Source organism: Pinus tabuliformis, chromosome 7, assembly GCF_031772625.1.
Source record: "Pinus tabuliformis cultivar Carrire ecotype Pingquan chromosome 7, CPIR1, whole genome shotgun sequence".
Lineage (NCBI taxonomy): Eukaryota > Viridiplantae > Streptophyta > Pinopsida > Pinales > Pinaceae > Pinus > Pinus tabuliformis.
The window spans coordinates 1608042389-1608065447 of record NC_142293.1 but is presented as its reverse complement, the minus strand read 5'-3'; the positions used below and the strand labels follow the sequence as shown (position 1 = coordinate 1608065447).

The following is a 23059-nucleotide window of genomic DNA, read 5'->3' as shown; positions in this document are numbered from 1 at the left end:
ACCATAGGAAACCATGGATAGGTGCTGAACCTTTGTGTTTCCACTCATATCTGAAATAAATGAAGATATAGTTACTACAAGCAATATAAATAGAATCATAATAAAAGTTGAAAAAGTATAGAAAAAAATTCAAGGCAAACTTGTACCAAAAGTCTTTAGCTTTAAGATATTTTTGGATAACTTCCTCTCGAAAGATATTGAATCTGTGGTGCATAAATGCCGCAACAATATGAGGGTACTAGATAACATTCTCAATTTTCATACGATGCTCATTTGAAGAATGAGAATTTGAATGTATGGGCATGAGGTTATGCAATTCTGGCCACTTTGTGTCAGCTGCATTCAAAGTAAAAAATAAAGGTGGACATCCTAACTGAGTAATCATGTCCAATGATACAGATCGACACTTAGTCCAGTATGCCCTTGTACCTCTCAGAGAAGAACCAAACCGCATAAGATGCTCAGCCAACTTATTATCTCGTAAATCAGAAGGTTGGTGATCCAACTCCTCAACTGTTGTAGGTGAGTTATCATGTAAATGTTTCTTTGCAAAAACTACAGCAGTTGCTTGGCTCTGATGCCACATTATCATGTTTAATAGGTAATATCGAAAGCAAGGATGGCTTCCAAATCTCTGATCATAGTACCTAAGAATATGCAATGCATACTCATGAAGTTCAACATTACAAATACGTGGTTGCAACCAATTAGCATCACTAGTGGGGAACAATGTTGGGAATTCCATATCAAATAACCCCTTTGTATTATATTCATTCAGTGGAGAGGTTCTAATAGTGGGCCAATCCATGTCTTGAACATGTGAAGAATGAACATTATCAAGAAATGATCTAATTTCTTCCACTTCTCTTCGTTCATTTGGTAGGCGAGCAACAAAGGAAGAAGGATGAGAGGGAAAATTGTCAACATGAAACTCTTCATCATTAGTTTCATTGATCTCAGATTATTCAATATGACAATTAAAAAATTTAAGCCTGGAGGAGGCATCTATTGATCTATCAGGCTGAGCATTCAATGAATCATAATCAATTACAACATCTCAATAGTATTGATCACTTTGGATTTTCAAAAGCAATGCATCCATCACTCGAGATCTTTTGACATAACATTCATAATATTTAGATTCAGTGCCATGTCTCATCACAATTAGAAAGTCAATATCATCAACACGTCGGGGAAGGCTTCGTACAATTGTAGAAATATCTTGAGGAAGGCTAATTGTATGACCACTATACTTATATTTCCAACCTCGAGCATGTGTCACTTGCAAAATGGGATTCACACGTGCTATTAACATTTCTTCAACTTGAGTAAAAACTCTTAAAATATGAGGTTGCTCACCAGGATTCATGTTATTATATCAACAAAAATGATGGGCTCCTCTTTCACTCCTACATCGTCTGCAAATAGGACCTAGGTCCTTCAGAAAGTCTCACAACAAGGATTCCGAGATATGATTCTTGGCAATTGTGGCACATTTGGACAACTGACAAGCTATTTATCCTTGCTCGAAACCTTTTATGCACTGCAATCATGTTTCCATCAAAATGAATATGATTTTTACTCGCCAAACCATGTTGAAAACCATTTCGATGACTAAAATCTCTTCTAACATTTACTTCAACTTCAAGAACATGAGATTCCCTTCACAAATTTGAAGCATGTGGAAGGGACCTATGAGAATGTCTTTCTAAATTTATGGTGTACATTTCACGAACCTGAGAGCATATAAAGGTCTCTTTGTTATAAAGTACTTTAAAATTTATCTTCCAACTAATTATAAATGAAGAAAATGAAAAAGAATCAAATGCATTCAAAATTTACAATTGTGTCTTCATATGGATGACGGTTATGAGATGGTTGCTCTTGGATTCTAAGAACAGTGGATGGAACATTTTTGGGTGTAATTTCTTTGCCTCTATTCAAATGAGTTGTTTCCCGTTTCAAAAAAATGAAATACGTTATAAAACTAAATGTCCAAGAAAGAAAGATTAAAAAATTGAAAACCATCTAATACATTGAACATCTACATTAGTTTTACAATTTGATCTTTTGGATTCCATTTCACCAACCTAACGAGATGACATCATGGTTTCTCCATGAAATGTTACAAAACACAATTTTGAGGCAACTCCAAATGAGAAAATGAGAAAAATATCAAATGCACTCAACATTTACATTTGTTTGGCGATGTGGATGAACGCTATGAGATGGTTGCTGTTCACTTTTAGCATCAATAGATGTAACATCTATGAATTTAATTTGTATGCCTCTATTGGAATGAATTCTGTCCTATTCAAAGAAAATAAAATACGCCATAAAATTAAATGTCTAAGAAATTAGAAACTTAAAAAATGAAAAGCAAATCAAAAAAGTTGAAAATTTACATTAGTTTGGAATGTAGTAGAACAAACACTATTGCAGTGAAAACAAAAATTTAATTGTGTTACCTCCATCGTGCCACGTGAAATGCTATCAGGGATGACTGATTCTCTTACTGGGACCACATTACTTTGAGAAGCAGGATCTGAAGGTATTTTGTTTTGAGTAGTTGGATCCAAATTATCAAACAAATGGCCAACTAAAATATCAGTGAAATCATCGCACAAAATGTCATCATTACCTCCACCATGGATGTTTTGCAACCTTTGGCCATCAGAACATGCAATTGGACACACGGAAGGGTTAGGGTGGACGTTTGCAAGCACAATATCGATATGGCCGGGGAAAATTTTAAGAACCCCCCCCAAATTTATAAATATAATAATTGGGCGAATCTCCATGGTTTATAGGAAAAATGGAAGGCGATTTTATCAATAATATAATATGTATATATAATTTTCTGGCGAATCTCTCACCAGGCATGGCGAATATTTTACTCAATTATAAAATCTTGTAAGAACTTGGCAAGTCTTTCACTAAATAATAAAACTTTGTAAAAACCTAGTGAATTTTAGCATTGTGAACTCTTAGAGAATTTTTTGAAGAAGTATAAAACCATATATGATAAGAACCACATGGTGGCAATATCACTATTTTGTTTCACATTTCCACGACATGGAACTTGTCTATAAAATTATAAAAAAACCAACCAAGTCCCTTATAATATGTAGGTAAGCTTATAACAGAGTCTGATACCTCTATTATGCTTGTCTTCATTCAAGTGTCATAGCTGCTATACTTAACACTGTGAATCACAACTCTCTCAGAACTCAACTCTATAGTGTACTTAAAACCTTTGGAAATTGAATCTGACAACTCTATAAAAAGGATTAGTGAAATAGAAGCTTTTGTGAATGAGCCCACTAACTATCACTGCTAAACAATCAATCTAGACTATGAAGTCTTCCATCTTGATCACAATCGTGCTCACGATCAAGGGAGTGCGATCACCTGGCCTGACATAATGGCCATCATAGCTTCCCTGCCAATACACAAGTATGTTCCTGTTTGCAGTTAGAAAAATTACCCAAATTACAATCTATTTACTCTAGCCTATGTTGGAAAGTTATAGAAGGATTACTAGTGCAATCAATCCATTCCTTTTAGCCCTGGATTTGTTTCAGTTTAAAACAGAAGTATACAAATATACTTGTCCAATGTCTACTGCTACTGAGCATTAGTTAATTCATAAGAAATTATGTAAACACACAAACATAAATTCACACTCATGAATATCCCAACTTTCTATCAAGTTCTATGACTAGTGATGGAAATCACAATTATTTTCAAAATCCTGGAATCATGCCTAAGCATCCTCTATGAATGACCCAATGCCTTCCTGGTTAGTTGTCTACATTAAAGTTGCAACAAACAATATGACATTAGGCATGGCTTGAAAGTAACAAACCGCTGCAGAACTCAGGCATAGATGGCAAGTGCAGACCGCGTTTTCAAGATATCGGTTAGAAAATCCATAGCATATAATAGCACAAATTGAGAAACTCATAATGTCCTGTCTGTTGAATATTGTAGCCAATTTTCTCACAGATTATACTGCAGAGCATAAAACTGTTGATAAATTAACATAACACACAGGCTTCATATTCCTTGTATATGGCTTCATATTCTTTGTTTTTCTTCAAGTTTGTTGCTTTACAAGACTTAAATTATTCCTTCTGAATTTGTTTTACAAGACTTAAATTATTAAAGATAATAACAAATCTTCCCAACCATTCAAGATAAATCTGATTTAACTTGAATGCACATATTCTTTATTTCCATTATCTAAATGTTTTACTGTCATGAAAAATATATATTTCCATCTCAACATGAGCTAGCAAGAGTGCCTGTATGTAACATGATATAGTGGATGAAGGAGCCAACAATGAACCACAAAAGGAGCATATTGTTGCATCTGAAAAAGCTTATGGGGTAATGCTATTTCCTTGTAGTATTTAGTCATTTATTTCTAAATCTAGGGTATTGAATCTAGCAAAACATGATTTGAATTATAGCTGTTATCTTAGGATAAAATAGGGGCTACTTGTTACTTGAAGAGGATAGCATTTCTCTCTATCCGTATAAAAAAAATTCTACTCATGATATCATTTTATGTTAATTGGATATTGACAGTTTGTATTTAGTTTATTTCAGCGTTTTATTCTAGTCATTCATATATAATCTCTTATGTTATTGGTCATACATATATTATTGTTAACCTATTACTATTTATGTAGTTCAATCATAATTATTCTTCAATATGTAAGAGGATGGCACATAGATATAGGCATCGAATCTTCTGTACATTCATTCTGAAAATCTTAATATGTAAGAGGATGGCACATAGATATAGGCATCGAATCTTCTGTACATTCATTCTGAAAATCTTAATATAATTCTCCTATTCTCTCTCCTACTTTCTTTGTGAGGCCAGTGTATGTACATTTTTAGAATATCTCTTCATCATCTCATCTCACCTATTTGAATCTTTGTTAAGTTGGCAAGTTCATACGGCAAATTATGCTATGAATGTTTAATTCTTTCTTTGTTCAACACTTTTCATTGGAAACTAGACTTCTATTAATGTTGAAACATTATGCTGCCTCTCTATTTTTATATTAAAATGTATGACTGAATTCTGAGACTGCCAAAACTCAAGCTTTGTTGCCAACAAAATGCCTCACTAGGCAGAGTAATTAACCCCTTAAACTACATGTTCCACAATCTGGGTAGACTAGGGTATGAGGGACTACAAAGCCCTTAACAAAAAAAGGAGGATACCTACATGTTTACTGTTTGATCCAAACACTTTAACATAAAACAAAGGATATAAAAACTTCTGCATGCATTCCTTCAATGGACAGAGTTAACATGGCAGTGATTCAGGAAAAATTGGAAAAGGCGCTTTACACAGTTGAGTGCTAGTAAGGGTAGCTCTACTTGTCAGGAATATCAAGAACCAAGTAGCTCACTGTAAGAAAATGGTTAATGCTAAGGATGGTCCACCAACAGTGTTGTTCAACTAAATGAAGAGTTGAACTGTAGGCCGCTGCTTACAAGTTTGGAGGACCTTGGAAATGGTGTTCTTCCCAAGAGTTGAATCTCGAACAAGTGGCACCAGCCTACATGGTCCTTGACTTCAATCTGTGCATAATGTCTGGCACTTTGATCTACAGAAATGGCATAGAGGTGGTATATAATGTAATTGTGTCCTTCAGAACATAGATTGGTTGTCATCAATGTGCCACCGCAATGGCCAACTGGTCAGGAAGAATACACAGCCCCTCTTCTATTGCAGAAACCCTGTTACGGGTTAACAAGAAGAAAGAGAAAACCAAAAAAAGAAGATCAAAAATCCAACTTTAGCCTGAACAAAAATGTGGCCATGCAAAATAAAGAGGACCTAGTGCAATACTTGCACCACTCTGAGAAATGAATTGGATCTTTTTAAAGGTAATTGCTGGTTTAGCCATTACCTTTAAAAACTAACCAAGGGAAAACATTTATAGAAGTTCTAATATTGTAAGCCTTACCATTTCCTTTTCATTTGTCAAGTTTAATTTCCACATTTTTTATTTCAATGAAACATTAAAGGCTGCAAACTTTGTGGTTATGATCCAACTGGTAGAATAAGGATGACTTTCTATGAAGCTCAAACCACTCACAGGACCCTTTAATACCACGGAGTCTACAAAACCACAAGACTGACATAATAGATTTCATGCTTCAAGAAAACAGAAATACTTCAAGCTTGACTTCCATTACATTTTTTTACACGCACTATATGGTCTACCCTGTCCTCTGAGATGGACAGAGGTTCTTTGTGAAGACACACCAAATACAACCGAGTGATTTATGGCACAATGATTAAATAATGATAAGCCAACAAAATATGTACTATTAAACATTAGATATGCTCACTCAAGGGAAAGATTACTAGCCGAGGATTTATACTCCAAACACCTAATTGGAAGTTGGTTTATGTGGCCTCAAACCAAATGCACTTGGACTCATATTTTTTCCTTGACTAACCAGGGGAATGCCCGAATGCTTTTCCCCTCTGTGAGGGCTATGTGTCTGTCTGATCTCACTTATACGGGGGCTATATACTTGTTTAGCTTCTGCAACTTGGGGACTTAATGCAGAATCAGATCCATGAATTGGTGTGCAATCACTCAAGCTAGTTATCCGTGGACTATATGTGTGTTTGACCTCACCGCGACTTCATGTAATCATCTCATCCAAAACTTCGCCATCATTTGCACATGTTCCCATGCTTCCTAGTCCGAACCCCTGAATTCCAGCTTCCTGCAATCAATATATGTTACAGTTCAATTTATTATTGTTCATGTTGCAGGGCTTATGAAATAGAATTGAGTAATATTTTTAAAATTTGTTTGATATGTGTCTTGCACTCACTGTTATATTGCATGGCATTCCAGGGGCTTCTTCATACTCTGCTGCATCCAATTCTTGAAGATGTGCTCCTTTGAAAAACTTGGGAAGGATATACTGCCTCGCTGGGACTAACAAGTTACAACATGATTAGTAGTGGGAAGAGAACACCATCTATAGGCACCCATGTGATACCAAAACATGCCAACAAATAACATGTCTGGAAAATGGTGAAAGTGGCAATTGTCTTGAAAGGCACCGTTTCAAGAAATGTAGCATGATACTCCTAAAGTTCTCTGTAACCATCAGTTCAACATTGATTAGCTTTGAAAACTATATTACAAGCATTAAATTCAATCACATTATAGTTTGAATAAAGTTCATACTTGTATCTACGGCTTGGAGCAGTGAAAAGAAACAATAGCCTTTCCCAAAATTGATTTCCTGGCAAACTCTCTATGGCCATGAAGGCAAAGTAACCCCAAAGCACAGAAGTTGGGATCTTTCTAATGATGGGCATTACTGCAAGGCAGCCAACCACCATCAGAGATTGCAACAAATTACTCAATTGATGTTCTTTCACCTCAACAAGAAGCAGGTCATCCACGTCCTTGTCAACATTAAAAATTGATTCATCAAATGGGGCATCCATATTCCCAGTACTTGCGGCCAACTGAATTGTGGACTCTTTCAATTCCTTAAGTGCCTGCATAAATGGTTGGGACATGACAAGACAAATAAATAAAGGGAGAGGAAAATTAGATAAAATGAAACACCCAAACTCAAAAATAAGACCATTACCAAGGCAGGTGGAGGCTGATAAACCATTGGGGTCTGCATTTGCTCATAGGCTTCTTGCATGTTTCTGTATAATTGCCCTAAGGTTGAATTTTTCTGCATACTTTTCCAGATTGTTGTCACTAACTTGCTAAGCACCAACTGTAACAAAAGTACTTGTAAGTTACTCGTCTATAAAATTTCTGAATTGTGTCTTTTCCCTGAGAAGCTGCAATTGATAATTCCAATATATTAGTACCTGATGTTTGAGGGTAGCTAAGCCTTTCATGTGCATTGGAGATTCAGGAATAACACCATTTGAAGGAGGTATGCCAACAATACCACATAAAATAGTCTGTCACAATAAAAGGAAAATTTATGAATCCACTAGAGATTTTTTATGGAGGTGAAAACAAAGAATGAAGAGTTAGATCAAGATGTCTTCAGGAGAGCAAAAGCTCTTCCAGAATAGGGTAGCCAGTGATAGTTGAACCTAAACATGAACCTTGACAAAAATTACAACATAGTTCTAAATAATATATATTTACTGTGGTAATGGGCCTTGACACAATCTCTACAATAATGGCCCTGCTTGATACAACATCATTTTTCAAGGGTTTTTTGTGAAGTTTCCTTTAAACTTTTCTATGCAGACTTCTTCCCTTTCTTCTTAGTGATTTCAGTGTAAGTTCTCGGTATACACTCTTTTAAGTGAATCTGTTCCAGCAATGTTCTTTCTGCAGTAACATTCCACCAAGAAAGTTAGCCACTTTATCAGTGGCATTCACACTGGTCACAAATGGCTGAAATATTTTTTTCAACCATTGGAACAGTGGAACTACGAACTTTAGGATCAATTCTATCATCAACTGCTCCAAATTGATCTTGCACATCCTGAATACGTATCGTATAAACAGTGATATACACAACCAATCGTTTAAAATGCATACAGTCATTTCCTAGAATAGAGAATCCTTGTTCTGTTAGAGAATCCTAGTCCAAATCTTACAAGAACTAATCAAACTTCTAATTTGAGGACCAATATGATCTGCAATAGTAAAACTTATAATGTACTGCACATCTTCATTGTGCGCCAAAAGCTTTACTAATTCTTTAGCAACAGTGCAATTTGTCTTCTTACCCTCCACAAGTCTTAACAATCAATTCTTCAATTATATGTTTAGCATTCTTCACTTGAAGATAGGATAATTCTTCCCATCAAGCTTAACGTTGGGTAGAGGGATGCTTTAAAATTAAGATGAAGCTATCCTCCCCCTTGCTCAACAATTCTCTACAGATCTCAGAACAGAACCAAAGGTAATCTCAGGAACAGCGTACTATACTACTATGACAAAGAACCACAATTCTGAAAGAAACATCAGTTTGGTTAGGATCTTCAAACAGCTACCAAGGAATCAAGTAAATGCTGATCTGCAATTCCAAGACTTCAAGTATCCAGATGCATTGCATTGCTCTATGGCACATCAATGCAATTAAAGGTAAGCCTTCTAATGGTAAGGCTTACAATATTAGGCAGAGTAATTAACCCCCTTAAACTTCATGTTCCACAATCTGGGTAGACTAGGGTATGAGGGACTACAAATTCCTTAACAAAAAAAGGAGGATACCTGCATGTTTACTGTTAATGCCTCACTAGGCAGAGTAATTAACAAAATGCCTCACTAGACAGAGTAATTAACCCCTTAAACTACATGTTCCACAATCTGGGTAGACTAGGGTATGAGGGACTACAAAGCCCTTAACAAAAAAAGGAGGATACCTGCATGTTTACTATTAATGCCTCACTAGGCAGAGTAATTAACAAAATGCCTCACTAGACAGAGTAATTAACCCCTTAAACTACATGTTCCACAATTTGGGTAGACTAGGGTATGAGGGACTACAAAGCCCTTAACAAAAAAAGGAGGATACATGCATGTTTACTGTTTGATCCAAACACTTTAACATAAAACAAAGGATATAAAAACTTCTGCATGCATTCCTTCAATGGACAGAGTTAACATGGCAGTGATTCAGGAAAAATTGGAAAAGGCGCTTTACACAGTTGAGTGCTAGTAAGGGTAGCTCTACTTGTCAGGAATATCAAGAACCAAGTAGCTCACTGTAAGAAAATGGTTAATGCTAAGGATGGTCCACCAACAGTGTTGTTCAACTAAATGAAGATTTGAACTGTAGGCCGCTGCTTACAAGTTTGGAGGACCTTTGAAATGGTGTTCTTCCCAAGAGTTGAATCTCGAACAAGTGGCACCAGCCTACATGGTCCCTGACTTCAATCTGTGCATAATGTTTGGCACTTTGATCTACAGAAATGGCATAGAGGTGGTATATAATGTAATTGTGTCCTTCAGAACATAGATTGGTTGTCATCAATGTGCCACCGCAATGGCCAACTGGTCAGGAAGAATACACAGCCCCTCTTCTATTGCAGAAACCCTGTTACGGGTTAACAAGAAGAAAGAGAAAACCAAAAAAAGAAGATCAAAAATCCAACTTTAGCCTGAACAAAAATGTGGCCATGCAAAACAAAGAGGGCCTAGTGCAATACTTGCACCACTCTGAGAAATGAATTGGATCTTTTTAAAGGTAATTGCTGGTTTAGCCATTACCTTTAAAAACTAACCAAGGGAAAACATTTACAGAAGTTCTAATATTGTAAGCCTTACCCTTTCATTTCTATGCAATTAATTAACCTTGAGCATGGAACATAATTCTTCTTAATCTCCATGATATTCAAGAATCAAACTCCAATGGCAGCATTGGCTTCAACACGTCTTCCTTTTATCCCTTCAAAGCTGCCATGGGTCATGATGGCTTGATCAATGATCGCATGCTCTTAAGACCATACACACCCTAATACCAATTGAAAGAAATAAATAATGATCTAGAAACGAGAAGAAGAAAGAAAGTGGTGTAAAAGGCCCAAAATCAAATCGAGCAAGTGCCCTTGATTATATAGGATATTAATCATAACCACCTTATAATAGTCAACCCTAACATGTGACCAAGTTCATAATACATAGGATAAAAACTGTATTACAAGATACACATGAAGATGTTCAAGGACTTAAGATTAGGAGTCATGACTAAGCCAAAAGGTTGACATTTATAGGCTTCCATCCTCCCAAACTAAGGCTTGGTCCCTTTTAGGGTTTAGAGAGGGTAAGTTATAGTTTATTTGATTCACCTCCCAATTTGGGGAATCTCCCTAAGGTTTTCCTAGACACTTTAGGACCTCTTTGACCCTAGCACTCTCTCTAGAGAGCTCTCCAAACCCTAGTTGCTCCTATTCTAGAGTGATAATGATGTTCTAATATGATCTTTCTTTGGCTCACAAGTACAAATTTGCCTTGGGACCTCTTTCTCCAATGCATAGATCCACTTGCCACTTCCCGTCTCCTCATTCCTTATAGTATGCATTTGTTGTTAGGGGCTTGGACCATGTCAACCACACCACATGGTATCTCCTCATGCAAAGGGCTTTCCTTCAAATATGTAGCCTCAAACAAAGTGTCCTTGCCCCAAATATATCAAAGGTGAAACACACCTCCAAATATGCATAATATGCCTTGAATAATACATAAAAACCTCATAAAGGAGCTTTAACATCCTTTAATGTAGAATGTGTCTCAAGCAAAGTGCCCTTGCCCCAGATATCTAAAAATTGAAAGACACCTCCAAATATGTGGAATATGCCACAAATAATATGTAACACCCTGTAAAGGTGATTTAGAATACTTTAATAGCCTTCATGCAGAAGACATCCCTATTCAAAGGGGTGTTTACCAAAATGTTCCTCTTTTCACCCTTGAAGTAGAACATTTCTCATCAAGTGTCATCCTTTTAACCATACAAGAGCTTCTACCACCACATGGCATCATTCAAGTAAGGGTTTTCATCCTCTAGCCTCTTTCCTTTCCACCTATCATGCTCTAGGCATCGTCCTAGATAGGGTGTGTTACTCTCCCTACCATTTTTCATACTTTGGACCTCCAATGTGCAAGGGGATTCCTCCTTTTGGTTGTTTATGACCCCCCTTACCATAAATCATGTTCTATGCTCCTAATGTGATAGGAGGCTCCTATTCTAGGGCTCCCTTCCTCATATTATTCACCAATGGGATCCAGAGCCTTAGCTTCAACATAGGAACAAGGCTCTCCCTCAGTGATGCAACAAAAGGTAATGTAATCATAACCCTAGTTCAAATATGTGTCAAGTGTGCCCAAGTGAAACTTCATGGTGAGATGTAATTTCAAAAAAACCTAAGAGTCTCTTGCATCCTACAACTACCCCTGAACTCCATGAGTCTTCTCCTGTGCTCAGTGTGAAAGAAAAACCCATGAAAAATCTACATGACCCATACATTTTCAAAGGCAACAAACTATATAAGAGTGTAGAGAGATGCTATTATAAAACAATATCACCCCTAAATGGCAATACAATGTCACAAACTAGTGAAGGTGGAATCCAACAAGATTTTGGTGAAAATATCTACAAGTTGATCAATTGAAGGAACAAAATATCTACAAACTTCCTCCTGTATCTTTCCAAAATAGATCTCTGTCAAATATAAAATATCTCAAAGATTTCAGCTAAACAAACCTTGCTTTGGATTTTGTTAGATCAGCGAGAGCTTTGTGATGTTGTAAAACAAATACCACATCTTTGTGATGTTGTGATTTTGTTACATTCATGCATGCCCTCCCCTCGATGGGTAACTGTGCCTTCCTAATTGAAGACAATACATTCATACATGTGCTTCATCCAGTGATCCTACTAAACTATTGCGCCTCCATTAGAGGATCTCTTATGTGCCCTCTACTAAAGATCGACTTTCCTCTGTACAAGCTAGAATGTATTTGTTGAAGGATGATGTTGTTGTCGAAGGAGAACAACTACTGAGAAATAGGTAAAATCTAAGACTACCTCCACTCTTGTATCAAATAAAAGTAAAATTGTTGTCAAATTAAGCAATATTGTTAAGCAATTTTCTCTTTGTATATTCAGCAACCCAAAAATGAAAAATATTATATCATATGTGGGTACATGGAGCAGTTAGAAATCAGTCTACTGTCGTAGACTGAAATGGAGTACAACCCTTTTACAAGGCCTATGGTACCAAGTGCAACATCTAATCTTCTTCTGGAAAAAAACTAAAAGAGCTTTATTTCACTTTGAATTTCAAATGCTTGTTAAATGATCAAGTGGTAGTTGCAAAGAACAACTCAAACTAGGTGATATCAAAACAAAATAATTTAGTATTTCCAAGACAAAATAACATTACTGATGTATCTTTGGATTCCATGAAAACAAAGCAATTTGATGTATTGAAATGATATTAGGAGATTAGTAAAGAGGATCAAATTAAGTGATGTTATGGCCATACCATTGTATCCATTTACGCTTCGAGCGAAGAGACTCAGCAACACCAAGAACATTGAGTGCCCTCCAAGAAAATGTAGTCCTTGTGGTTTGTAGAGAGTCTTCACACTCTAACATCGGGCTCTTCAAACCATCTCTGCACAAGGTCATTACAAATGTAAAAAATCAGTAAGACACAAATTTGGTAGTAAATATGACCAAAAGAAGAACTAGTGCAAACAATTTTCACAATCCTGTTTTTGAAACCAACATTATAATCTCCTTAGCATTATGATCAGCTGTCAGTGTTCTTCCCAAGTCAGCAAACTCAGCTCCGCCTTGAAAAAGTGTAATTGCATAAAAGGAATGTCGGTCTCATGCCAATAGGTCTCCTACGATGAATGCGCAGGAACCTAGTACATAGACCATTTTTCTCTTCGCTTAGCTACCTAGGGCTTATTTCCCTTTCCAAATATCAATAATTCTTTTCCAAGAAAACATAAAATAAGAATAATATTTTACTATATTCTAAAAGGTGAAGATGTTGAAATCATGCCACAAAGTGAAAGGAAATCAAATATCTTTCCTCAAACCACCAAATATATAAAGAAAACAACAATAATTATAAAAATAAAACTAGATCTGTCGATCTATGCATGAAATGAGTCAAGCGACTAAAAAAATATGACCAAAATAACCCAAAAATTTCAAACTTGACAAAATCCTCTAAACAAGCAGCAAACAAACTGCTGAAATTTTCTAAGATATTAGAGCTAGACATCAACGCAGTTTCATGTACTTGAATAAGCCCATTATTGCTTAGCGTTAGACTTCTTAAATTAGTTATTTATCATTTAATACTAGGACACTGTCTATGTGAAAAGAAATAGGTCCCAGCTTCATCAAATCTGACTTCATTTCAAATCAAAGATCAAATCCAAAGGACACTAACTCGTTACTCTTGGATGGTACTAATGTTAAATACACAAAATAACAAAAAATAAAGATATGATAAAAAAGTAGACCTGCAAGATTATATGGGTCGAGTGTGACAGGGACACAAATAACTGAGACTAGAGAGATTTATAGAAGGCAGTAGTTACTATTGTGTGATTAGTGGTATGGTGGAGAGACCTACCAAGAAGGGACGTTGGTCTCGGAAAAGTATAGTAGGGAGATCCATAGAGCATTTATGTAAAAGGAAGATGAGAAGTGTCGTCTTCAAGTTGGTTTATGTTATGGTAGAATTTTGTTGGTGATAAGTGGTAACAAAACACTTACATCAACAGGTAAAAAGTAAATTCGGGGCATGAGTTGGACTGACTCATGTTATCTCATCCCTTAATGGTCCTAAGGACATGTGGGGACCCAAACAACTTAGTACCTAAAAGACTTGAAAACATGGCTGACAAATCACTGACAAGAAATGGCTAGCAAATGACTTGAAAGTCTTGTTAAATTTGTTATTTATCATTTAATAATAGTCAGACACTATCTATGTGAAAAGAAATAGGTCCCAACCTCACCAAATCCAGCTTTATTTCCTGTCACAGATAAGAAACAAACAATGTAATGATTAAATATGAAACATCAATCTTAAAATAACACACATCAAAATAATGTTGTTGCAATGTTACAATGAAAAATACAAATATAGAACCTATTTTTACCTGAAGTTGACATATAGTAATTTTGCATGATCAATGGAACATGTATACCAAAATAAGAGTCCTAGGGTATTTCAATTTCCCAGTTCTCATCTTGGTCCTCATTTTCTAAATTGTGAACATGATCTTCTCTAAATGAACTGTCATTATGAGCCTCCAAAACATTATGTTCTATATCAAGTTCATTAGATAGACTTATTATATTGTTTTCTCCCCTTCTATCACAATCTGATCGCCAAAGAGTTAGCGCTCTTTCATATGGAAAATTGTCAATGTCATACTTTGTTACATATAATCTTAAACATGTATCCACATGTTTATCAAGCTTGTTCCTCAACTTTGACTTCAAGAATGATAATGCACTAAACATTCTCTCATCCTCCACTGATCCCAAAATCATGGTTTGACACAAATCTGCTAATTTGAAATATTCTGATATGTTTTCTTGCAGGTATTGGCTAGCACTTAAAGTAGTCCATAATCTTGCTATAGCACCATTTTCATTAGGATTCTCCAAAAAAGGATATTGCTTCCACATTGTTTCAGCAAAGCGTCCACCTTGTTGATACAATTTTGATGAATCTAAAATACCTTCAATTTGTTCTCCATGTATCGAGACTTTCTTGCAAAAATGGTCTACTAAACATTTTAATCTTTTTTGAAAATCAGCTTTTAAAGTTCTTGGACATTGACAATTGTTCCAATATTGAGGGTATACCACACACATGGCCTCCAACAATTCATCTCGAGGAAATCGTTCTCTTATCTCTAATGATAGTGATCTTGCAATTTCTATCAAATTTTGTCTCACTGAAATCACAATATTATCAAATTGGTCTCTTGACACGGGGCAATCTTTGGTGATTCGTCCTGTCTTACTAATATAATGAAAGGGAACCATATACCCACGCACTACGATACATAGTATCCCTTTTTCATCAAATGTCAAAAAAATTTCAGTATTTTCTATATTGATGATCTTAGTCCAACTTTTAAACTCTGGACCAGTAAAAGAGTCTGGCATCATATACAAATTATCCAATGCAAGACATGCTGACTTTCTCGCATTTGTGTATTCCGCAATATACATTGTGCGATTCTGAGACATTTTCACGAGGACATTCATTTCATGTAGCATAGGAAGAATTCCAGCCAATGTCAATAATGTCTCTATATTAGTTAGTTGAGAAAGAAGATCTTGAGCTTTGTTTACATTGTAGCGATTTTCATACATCAACCCTACCAAAGATTTGAACTCACTAAATAGTCTTTGAGCTGGTCCATTTAATGAGATCCATCTTGTATCAACATCTTTCAGTAGTTTTTTTCCATCCGTAATACCATCTGCAAATTGTTGAAACTCTAAATATCGTTTGGGACTACGAGAAAAGTATGCATGAGTCTCACGTACAAGATCTTCAACTTTTGAAACTGATGGAAACTTGCTTACTATTTTAAATGCAAGATTCATCCTATGAGCCATACAATGAATATTAAGCATATATGGTGAAGCTGATAGTTGTAGCCTAACACAAAGGCCATTCCTTTGTCCTTGCATTACCGCTGCTCCATCTGCTCCAACACATACCAACTTTTTTGCAATCATTAATTCATCCATACCACTTTCCTTTAATCCATTAAGAACAAGTTCATAAATATTTTCAGCTGTAGAAGTCTCTCTCATCTTATTAATCCCAAGTAGATAGGAATGTCTAATATGGTCATTAACCATATAAATGCTCATGCAAATCCATGAAGTATTATCTATAGTTGTAACCTCATCTAAAGACAATGCCAAAAACCTAGCATTTGCAATCTTCTCTTTCAAATCATCCTTTTCTACTTGAGCTAGATATCCTGCCCATCCCCAACCACTAGTTACAGACCAATGAGAACATGGAAAGTTTGGCACTTGAAGAAAAGATAGTAATTTCATGTGATCTGGATAATCTGTCATAGGACGACCTTTAGATAAGATGTGAAATACAGTGCTCAATTGTATCGTCTTGGATAACAAATTTCTTTCCATCGTCTTTTCAAATAGAGATATGATGGTTCCTCCGTCTGCCTCAAGTTTCCTCTTACATAATAAATATTTTTTATATTCTTCTGCATATTCAATATGTCGACATTCCTCGGAAGATTTCCATCTAACAATAGATTTCTCTTTACCATTTACAATTTTCTTTTCATACACCTTTCCTGCATGCTTTTGTACCGTATCTAGCTTCATCTGAAATTTCACTTCCTTTTGAGTTTTCCAACTACACGCAATACATCTAACTTGTCGGAAAAGCTCTTTCTCATTTGTAGGAGGTATTTCTTCAATAAATGGAAAACTTGAGACCCAATTTTCTTGGAATCGTCTTCCTATGGCCCACTGGCCTCTTTTCCTTTTCCGCGAATGGATTGTGTCACTTTCCAAGGAAAAATCTTTGACATTTTCATCACCAATTTCTGTTGAAACTGCATTTATCTCACCCTGACCACTTGAGGAACCTATTTCTTCATCCATAGTATGGATATCAAATGCATTTCCACAAGAGTTAACCTCTCTCTCAGTAACAGATTGTTCAAAGGAGCTTGAATCATGAAGAGAATGTGTATTTTTGGATGGAGCCTTTTGAAAGTATGATAATACATCTGTTTGCCTTAATGGTTTATTCCCATGATTATCTTTTGACATCTCACTAAATATTCCACAAGTAAAATTTCCAATCGATCTGCAAACCTGCATCAACAGTTTTCAAGCGTTGAGATATGCTTCATATAAATTCACTTGTTCATAGAAAATAGAATTATACTTTGCAAAATAATTGTTGAGTCAACATTGAAAGAACATATATCAGAAATTGAATTTTGAGGCAAAATGGAATTTCACAAAAATTATTTAACAATGATAATGGGAAACTATTAAATTTTAAGACATAAAATATAATAATTCATTTGTATAACATTGAAACAACATCACTTTCTTTGAATTATTCCTAATTTCCTACAGAAGTTGGTTGACAGGATTCAGGACCTGGTCCCCTCCTCCCAAGCCAGCTTACAGTATGTCTACCATGCCCAAAACTCAAAAGCTAATGCTAAGCCAAATGAAAGGGTATTGCTACCTGAGGAAGAAATTTGAACAACCAGAAATCTAAGTATGGAAAGGGTAGAGCCTCCATCCCTTAGCATGTGAAAAATAAATGTTTAAAATATAATAAGATGGAAAGCTTAATTTGGAAGTCTTGGCAGGGTCAAGGAAAGTCACTATTACTTCCACATCAAGAGGTTTGTTTAGAGAAAAGCTCATCTACTGAAAGTCAGGGCTTCTTTCTGACCAATCACTAGCCTTAGGAAGATGAGACTTCAAGAGAAACAATCAAGTCTGAAGATATAGGAGTTGATGAATGCCATTGCTCAGTTGGCTTGGCATTCTCTGTTTTATAAATCAAACAGTGTAAGCGGAACTATTTTGAGGAGTGCAGAAGGTTTAAGCATGTCTAGTTCCAGTTTTTCCATTTTGCAGCATTCTCAGAAATTTTATAGTCTGGAGTATCAAAGAAAGTTATCTCAGGAATGTTCTCAACTATGATCAAAAGTCTAAAGACCTACCTGTTTTTACTGACATCTAAGTGACAGCAATTTTCTCATGTAATTCTTCTTAAAGCCAAATTTTTCAAGGGGTTGTGCTCCAAGTGGGCTATTAGAGCCTGCCAACCCACAACTTCAATGACCAAAATATTCTAGGCAATACAGTTAGTACAGAAGAAATATATTTTATAGATATAGTATCATCGTTCAATACCTGCCAACAAAAAAATTTAAGCCTGACCAACTTGTAGGATGCTGCAAGTCAAGACTCAGATTGAAAGGTTGTCCTGCATTTATTACAAAGTTCTATCTAATTTTGTAGCATAAGATATAAGGCTGAGAAACAATGTAGATAAGGCAAGATAATTTTATTTAAGTCTAAATAAAGCCTGACAGATAGGTAAATGGGACTACAAAGTACAACTAGTGATGCTAATATGCTATGAAACCGGATTCGTCCAAACCCCTGGACGAATCCCGAATCGGACGAATCGGACACGATTTTGTCCTGACACGTGTCATGTTGCAAGGACTCGTCGTGTCATATTCTGGTACGTCGTGTCCTGGGCGTGTTCAAAAAATGAATAACGTGTCACGATTTTGGAATCGAATCCTGGTTTCGGATTCGTTTTTTGGGCTGCTGCTAGGTTTAAATTCGCTGTTGTCATTCCCATTTGATTGCATTTGCAAAGGAAACAATGATTTGGAGCGATTTGCAAACCGTAACTTCATTACATCATTGCAGCGAGGAGCGGCGGACCGCATTGCAGGTTAGTTTGTTGAGCTGTTGTGCGATGCTACTGTTAATAGATGTAATGACTTGTAAGTTTTAACTGTACACTGTACAGTGTATTCCTATTGCTATCTTGGCCTTGTAACACTGTCTTTAATCTTGGCCTTGTAACAGCAGACACGGATCATTTTTTCGTGAATCTTTATCGGGTTAATGCACACGCATATAAACGGGTTAATACTTAATCTTTATCGGGTAGTGCACACGCATATAAACTTCTATATTCAGAACCTAGTAAATGACCTTCAAAAGACCTCCATCTTTTGAGACCTTTACCTAAAGTAAATGCATTTATAGCACATATACATGTAAAATTTATACAGGTATATCCACAGCTATAAAGAACCTTTACTTCCTAGGAAGTAGCATTCAGACTTGCAAACGGATTATATCCATAAAAAGTTAAAAACACTAAGATTGACAGTAATTTCCCAGCAAGATGAACAAAAATGAATAGATTTCTTTCATTATAATGGAAATGGAATTCTAATATTTAGCAAGTTAGATGTCGAAATGCACCATTATCACAGTCGTCCAGTGCAATTTGCATGATGTTGAACTGCTACAAGATGTCCAAACAATTCACAAATGGTGTAAAGAGCAGTAGATGATGTTGCCTGGGGTTTGAAATAATGGTTAAGACAGTTGATATCATAGCTGGTACCCAGGTTAAAATAGCAAGAGCCTAGAGGAATATGTCTGCCCACTGGCCCAGGCATGTGCCAAGTGGTGGAGAATGGACCAAACAGATCATTACAGCAAAGCAAGATATTTATTAACATAATGGCATTCACTGAAACTCGGTTATTTCTGGTAGTTCATTATAAAAGAATATGACTAATTACTCTGCTTAATAAATGCGAAGTAGATGCCTGTATACGTCATAGACTCATACAGCTAGTTCTCACTTTAATGACCTTTCATAAAAGATCAGAGAACACTGTCTTTAATTTTTTATACAGCAACATAGAAATTTAGAATACATTATACAGCCAGTGAGCCACTGCTATATACTATAAAATGAACTTGATTCTTGTTCATTTCTTTTGCTGTTTGCATTTTTAAATTTTTACAGCAGTTTGACTGTTTGTTCATTTTTTTTACAGGTTGAGGTAACATGGCTCAATCAACGGCAGGGGCAGCAAGGAAGGGCAAGAATGTCATGGGTAGAGATGCTCTTCCTCCCCCAATATCATCAGAGTCTGCTGCAAGTAATCTTGAGGGAAGAGGAGTTAAAGACAATGAAAAATATCCATTGTGGAAATATGTCGCAAGAGAGGATGGGTCAAACAGCAAGGGAAAGGGAGGAGGCAATGTGCAATGGAAATGCAGCTTTTGTAACCTTTCTTACACAAGCACATATCACCGTGTGAGAGCACATTTGTTGGCTATACCTGGTAAGGGGATTGGAGCTTGTAAAGATATTCCTAAACAAAAGAGAAAAGAATTGGAAAAGGAGGCCCATGTTGGTATGGAACATGTGGCACTGGCTTCAAAATCAAAAGCACCCAAGGGCAAGAATGAAGACCCCCTTCCATTTTTGAGGAAAGCCACCACCAAATTTCCATTTGAGAGTTCTACTTCTACTGGGGGACAAGCATTAAAAAGAAGATCACTTGGTCCAATGGACAGGATTTTCCAAAAAGAGAGACGGGACGAGCTTGATCTCACCATTGCCTTCTTCTTCTATCAAAACTTCATATCATTTAATGTTGCACGTTCACCTTTATTTGTTGAGATGTGCCGAGCTCTAACTCAAGGGGCTCCAGGAGGGTATGTGCCTCCTGGGTCAGAGAAGCTGAGAACCACATTGTTGACGAAGGCAAAAAAAGAGGTGCAAAAAATGCTCGAGCCTATTAAGGCATCATTGCGAACATCTGGGGTTAGCATTGTTTCTGATGGATGCACAGATCCAGCACGACACCCAATCATCAACTTCATGGTGTCTTCCTTGAATGGTCCAGTTTTCCTGAAAGCAGTGGATACACTTGGCGAATACAAGGATGCACAATTTATGGGTGAGTAATTTATTAGAGTTGTTGAAGAGGTAGGTGTTGATTCTTGTGTGCAAATCATTACAGATAACGCACCTGTTTGCAAGGCGGCTGGCATGATTGTGGAAGCTAAATATCCACAAGTGTTTTGGACACCTTGCATTATCCATTCATTGAACTTAGCACTGAAATCCATTGCTTCTGATGTGCTTTGGATTGGAAGCATTATTGAGGATGCAAGACATATCCGTAACTTTGTGCAAAATCATACAAATGCCCTCACTATCTACAAGGAGTACAACAATCTATCATTGTTGAAGATTGCTGATACACGGTTTGCATCTTCATTCATGATGTTGAAGAGGTTGAGGGAGGTCAAGACTGCTCTTGGGTCCATGGTTATTTATGAGTTTTGGTCTTTTTGGAGAAAGACAGATCAGGCAGCCTCTAAAAGAGTGAAGGACACGGTACTAGATGATGCTTGGTGGGAGAGGGTAGATCTAATTATTCGGATCATGGACCCTATCATCTCTTTGCTTCGAGTTGCAGATACAGACAAACCCATCCTAGGAGAGGTTTATGAGGGATGGGATTCCATGATTGAGTCTGTGAGGAGCATTATTCTACAGAGTGAGTGCCCCCCGTATGAGACATCACCAGAGGCCTTCTGCGATACCATACATGATATTCTTGTCCGCAGATGGGACAAGAATTGTACACCTTTACATTCTTTGGCTCACTCATTGAACCCCAAATACTACAGCCATGAGTGGCTGAATGGTGGACCTTCCCGCAGATTCCCTCCTCACATGGATGGTGAAATCTCACAGGGGAGGAAAGAGGCATTGAAGCGGATTTATCAGGATAGTGCATTGCTTGCTGAGGTGGAGGATTCCTTTGCAGATTTTTCCACTGGCACTGGTCGGGTTGGAGGTTATGATGTGATTAGAGACAGGGGGCTTAAGAAGCCCTACTCTTGGTGGGCAAATCATGGGGCAACAAGCCGTCCTCTTCAGCAGTTAGCCATGAGGCTCCTCTCTTAGGTGACTTCATCCCCTTGTTGCGAGAGGAATTGGAGCACATATCGGAATTTGCATACTGTGAAGAAGAATAGGCTTGAGCAGTCCAGGGCAGAGACAATGGTGTATGTGCACACCAACCTTCGTCTTATTTACAGGCAGAGGGAAGAGTGGTTGAGGGGAAAGACAAAGATGTGGGATGTCTTTCCTGAAGATATGGGTCTGGACACCACTGTTGAGTTGGCATTGGCCAACATGGATCTCGGTGATCCAGTGCTAGACCCTATTAGTTTTGATGACTCAACCTCCATACCAGCAGATGCAGAGGCGACTATGGATACAGGGGAGGAGGAGGATGCAGAGGAGAGCAGTGGGGACCATGATGATGGGGACAGTGATGCTGATTCTGATGCTGATTGATGCCTTGAGGGCCTGAGGCTTGTATACCTATAGTTGTTTTATATTTTCTATTTCTATTTGCCATTGGCATTGCACCAACACTACCTATGTAACAGATTTTGATTTGATGACTTAATGAGAAAACTACAGTTGTCAGTGTGTTTATCTTACTATCTTCTAGTTGTAAGTTGTCTTTCAGTTATGAATTATGAATCATGATTTAAATTTTTAATAGATTTATCATTTATCATTTATGTGACCAGTACCACTGACATTTATTTGAATTTTGTATGTACTATGCATGCTAATAGCTATAGATGAAGATCTATGTTTGAAATCAATAAATTTGTATCATTAATTAAAATTTGTGTAAGAAATATGCTAATAACTAATTTTTAAGATATATATATATATATATATATATATATATATATATATATATATATATATATATATATATATATATATATATTAAATATATATATATATATATATATATTTTAATAAAATAATATATAACGTGTCCTAACATGTCTTGTTCCGGGGGTCAGCGTGTCCCGAATCCGACACCACGAATCCCGAATCCTACGTGTC

At 36.5% G+C, this 23059-nt stretch overlaps 1 protein-coding gene and 1 long non-coding RNA gene across 2 annotated transcripts; both read right to left on the bottom strand.

The window, feature by feature from the left end:
- Positions 1-6727: 6727 nt before the first annotated feature.
- LOC149254311 (uncharacterized) lies at positions 6728-7406 on the bottom strand. The gene is made up of 3 exons (XR_016266285.1): positions 7242-7406; positions 6880-7151; positions 6728-6768 (listed from the first exon to the last, which is right to left on the bottom strand). It is a non-coding gene; the product is annotated as an uncharacterized LOC149254311 (long non-coding RNA).
- A 13-nt stretch (positions 7407-7419) lies between these two features.
- Positions 7420-13580, bottom strand: LOC149254310 (putative boron transporter 2). The gene is made up of 6 exons (XM_089454754.1): positions 13283-13580; positions 13037-13168; positions 7892-7987; positions 7657-7794; positions 7475-7561; positions 7420-7431 (listed from the first exon to the last, which is right to left on the bottom strand). Exons 2-6 carry the CDS (start codon positions 13046-13048, stop codon positions 7420-7422), a joined length of 345 nt encoding a protein of 114 aa, XP_089310880.1. The 5' UTR covers positions 13049-13168; positions 13283-13580.
- Positions 13581-23059: the final 9479 nt, after the last annotated feature.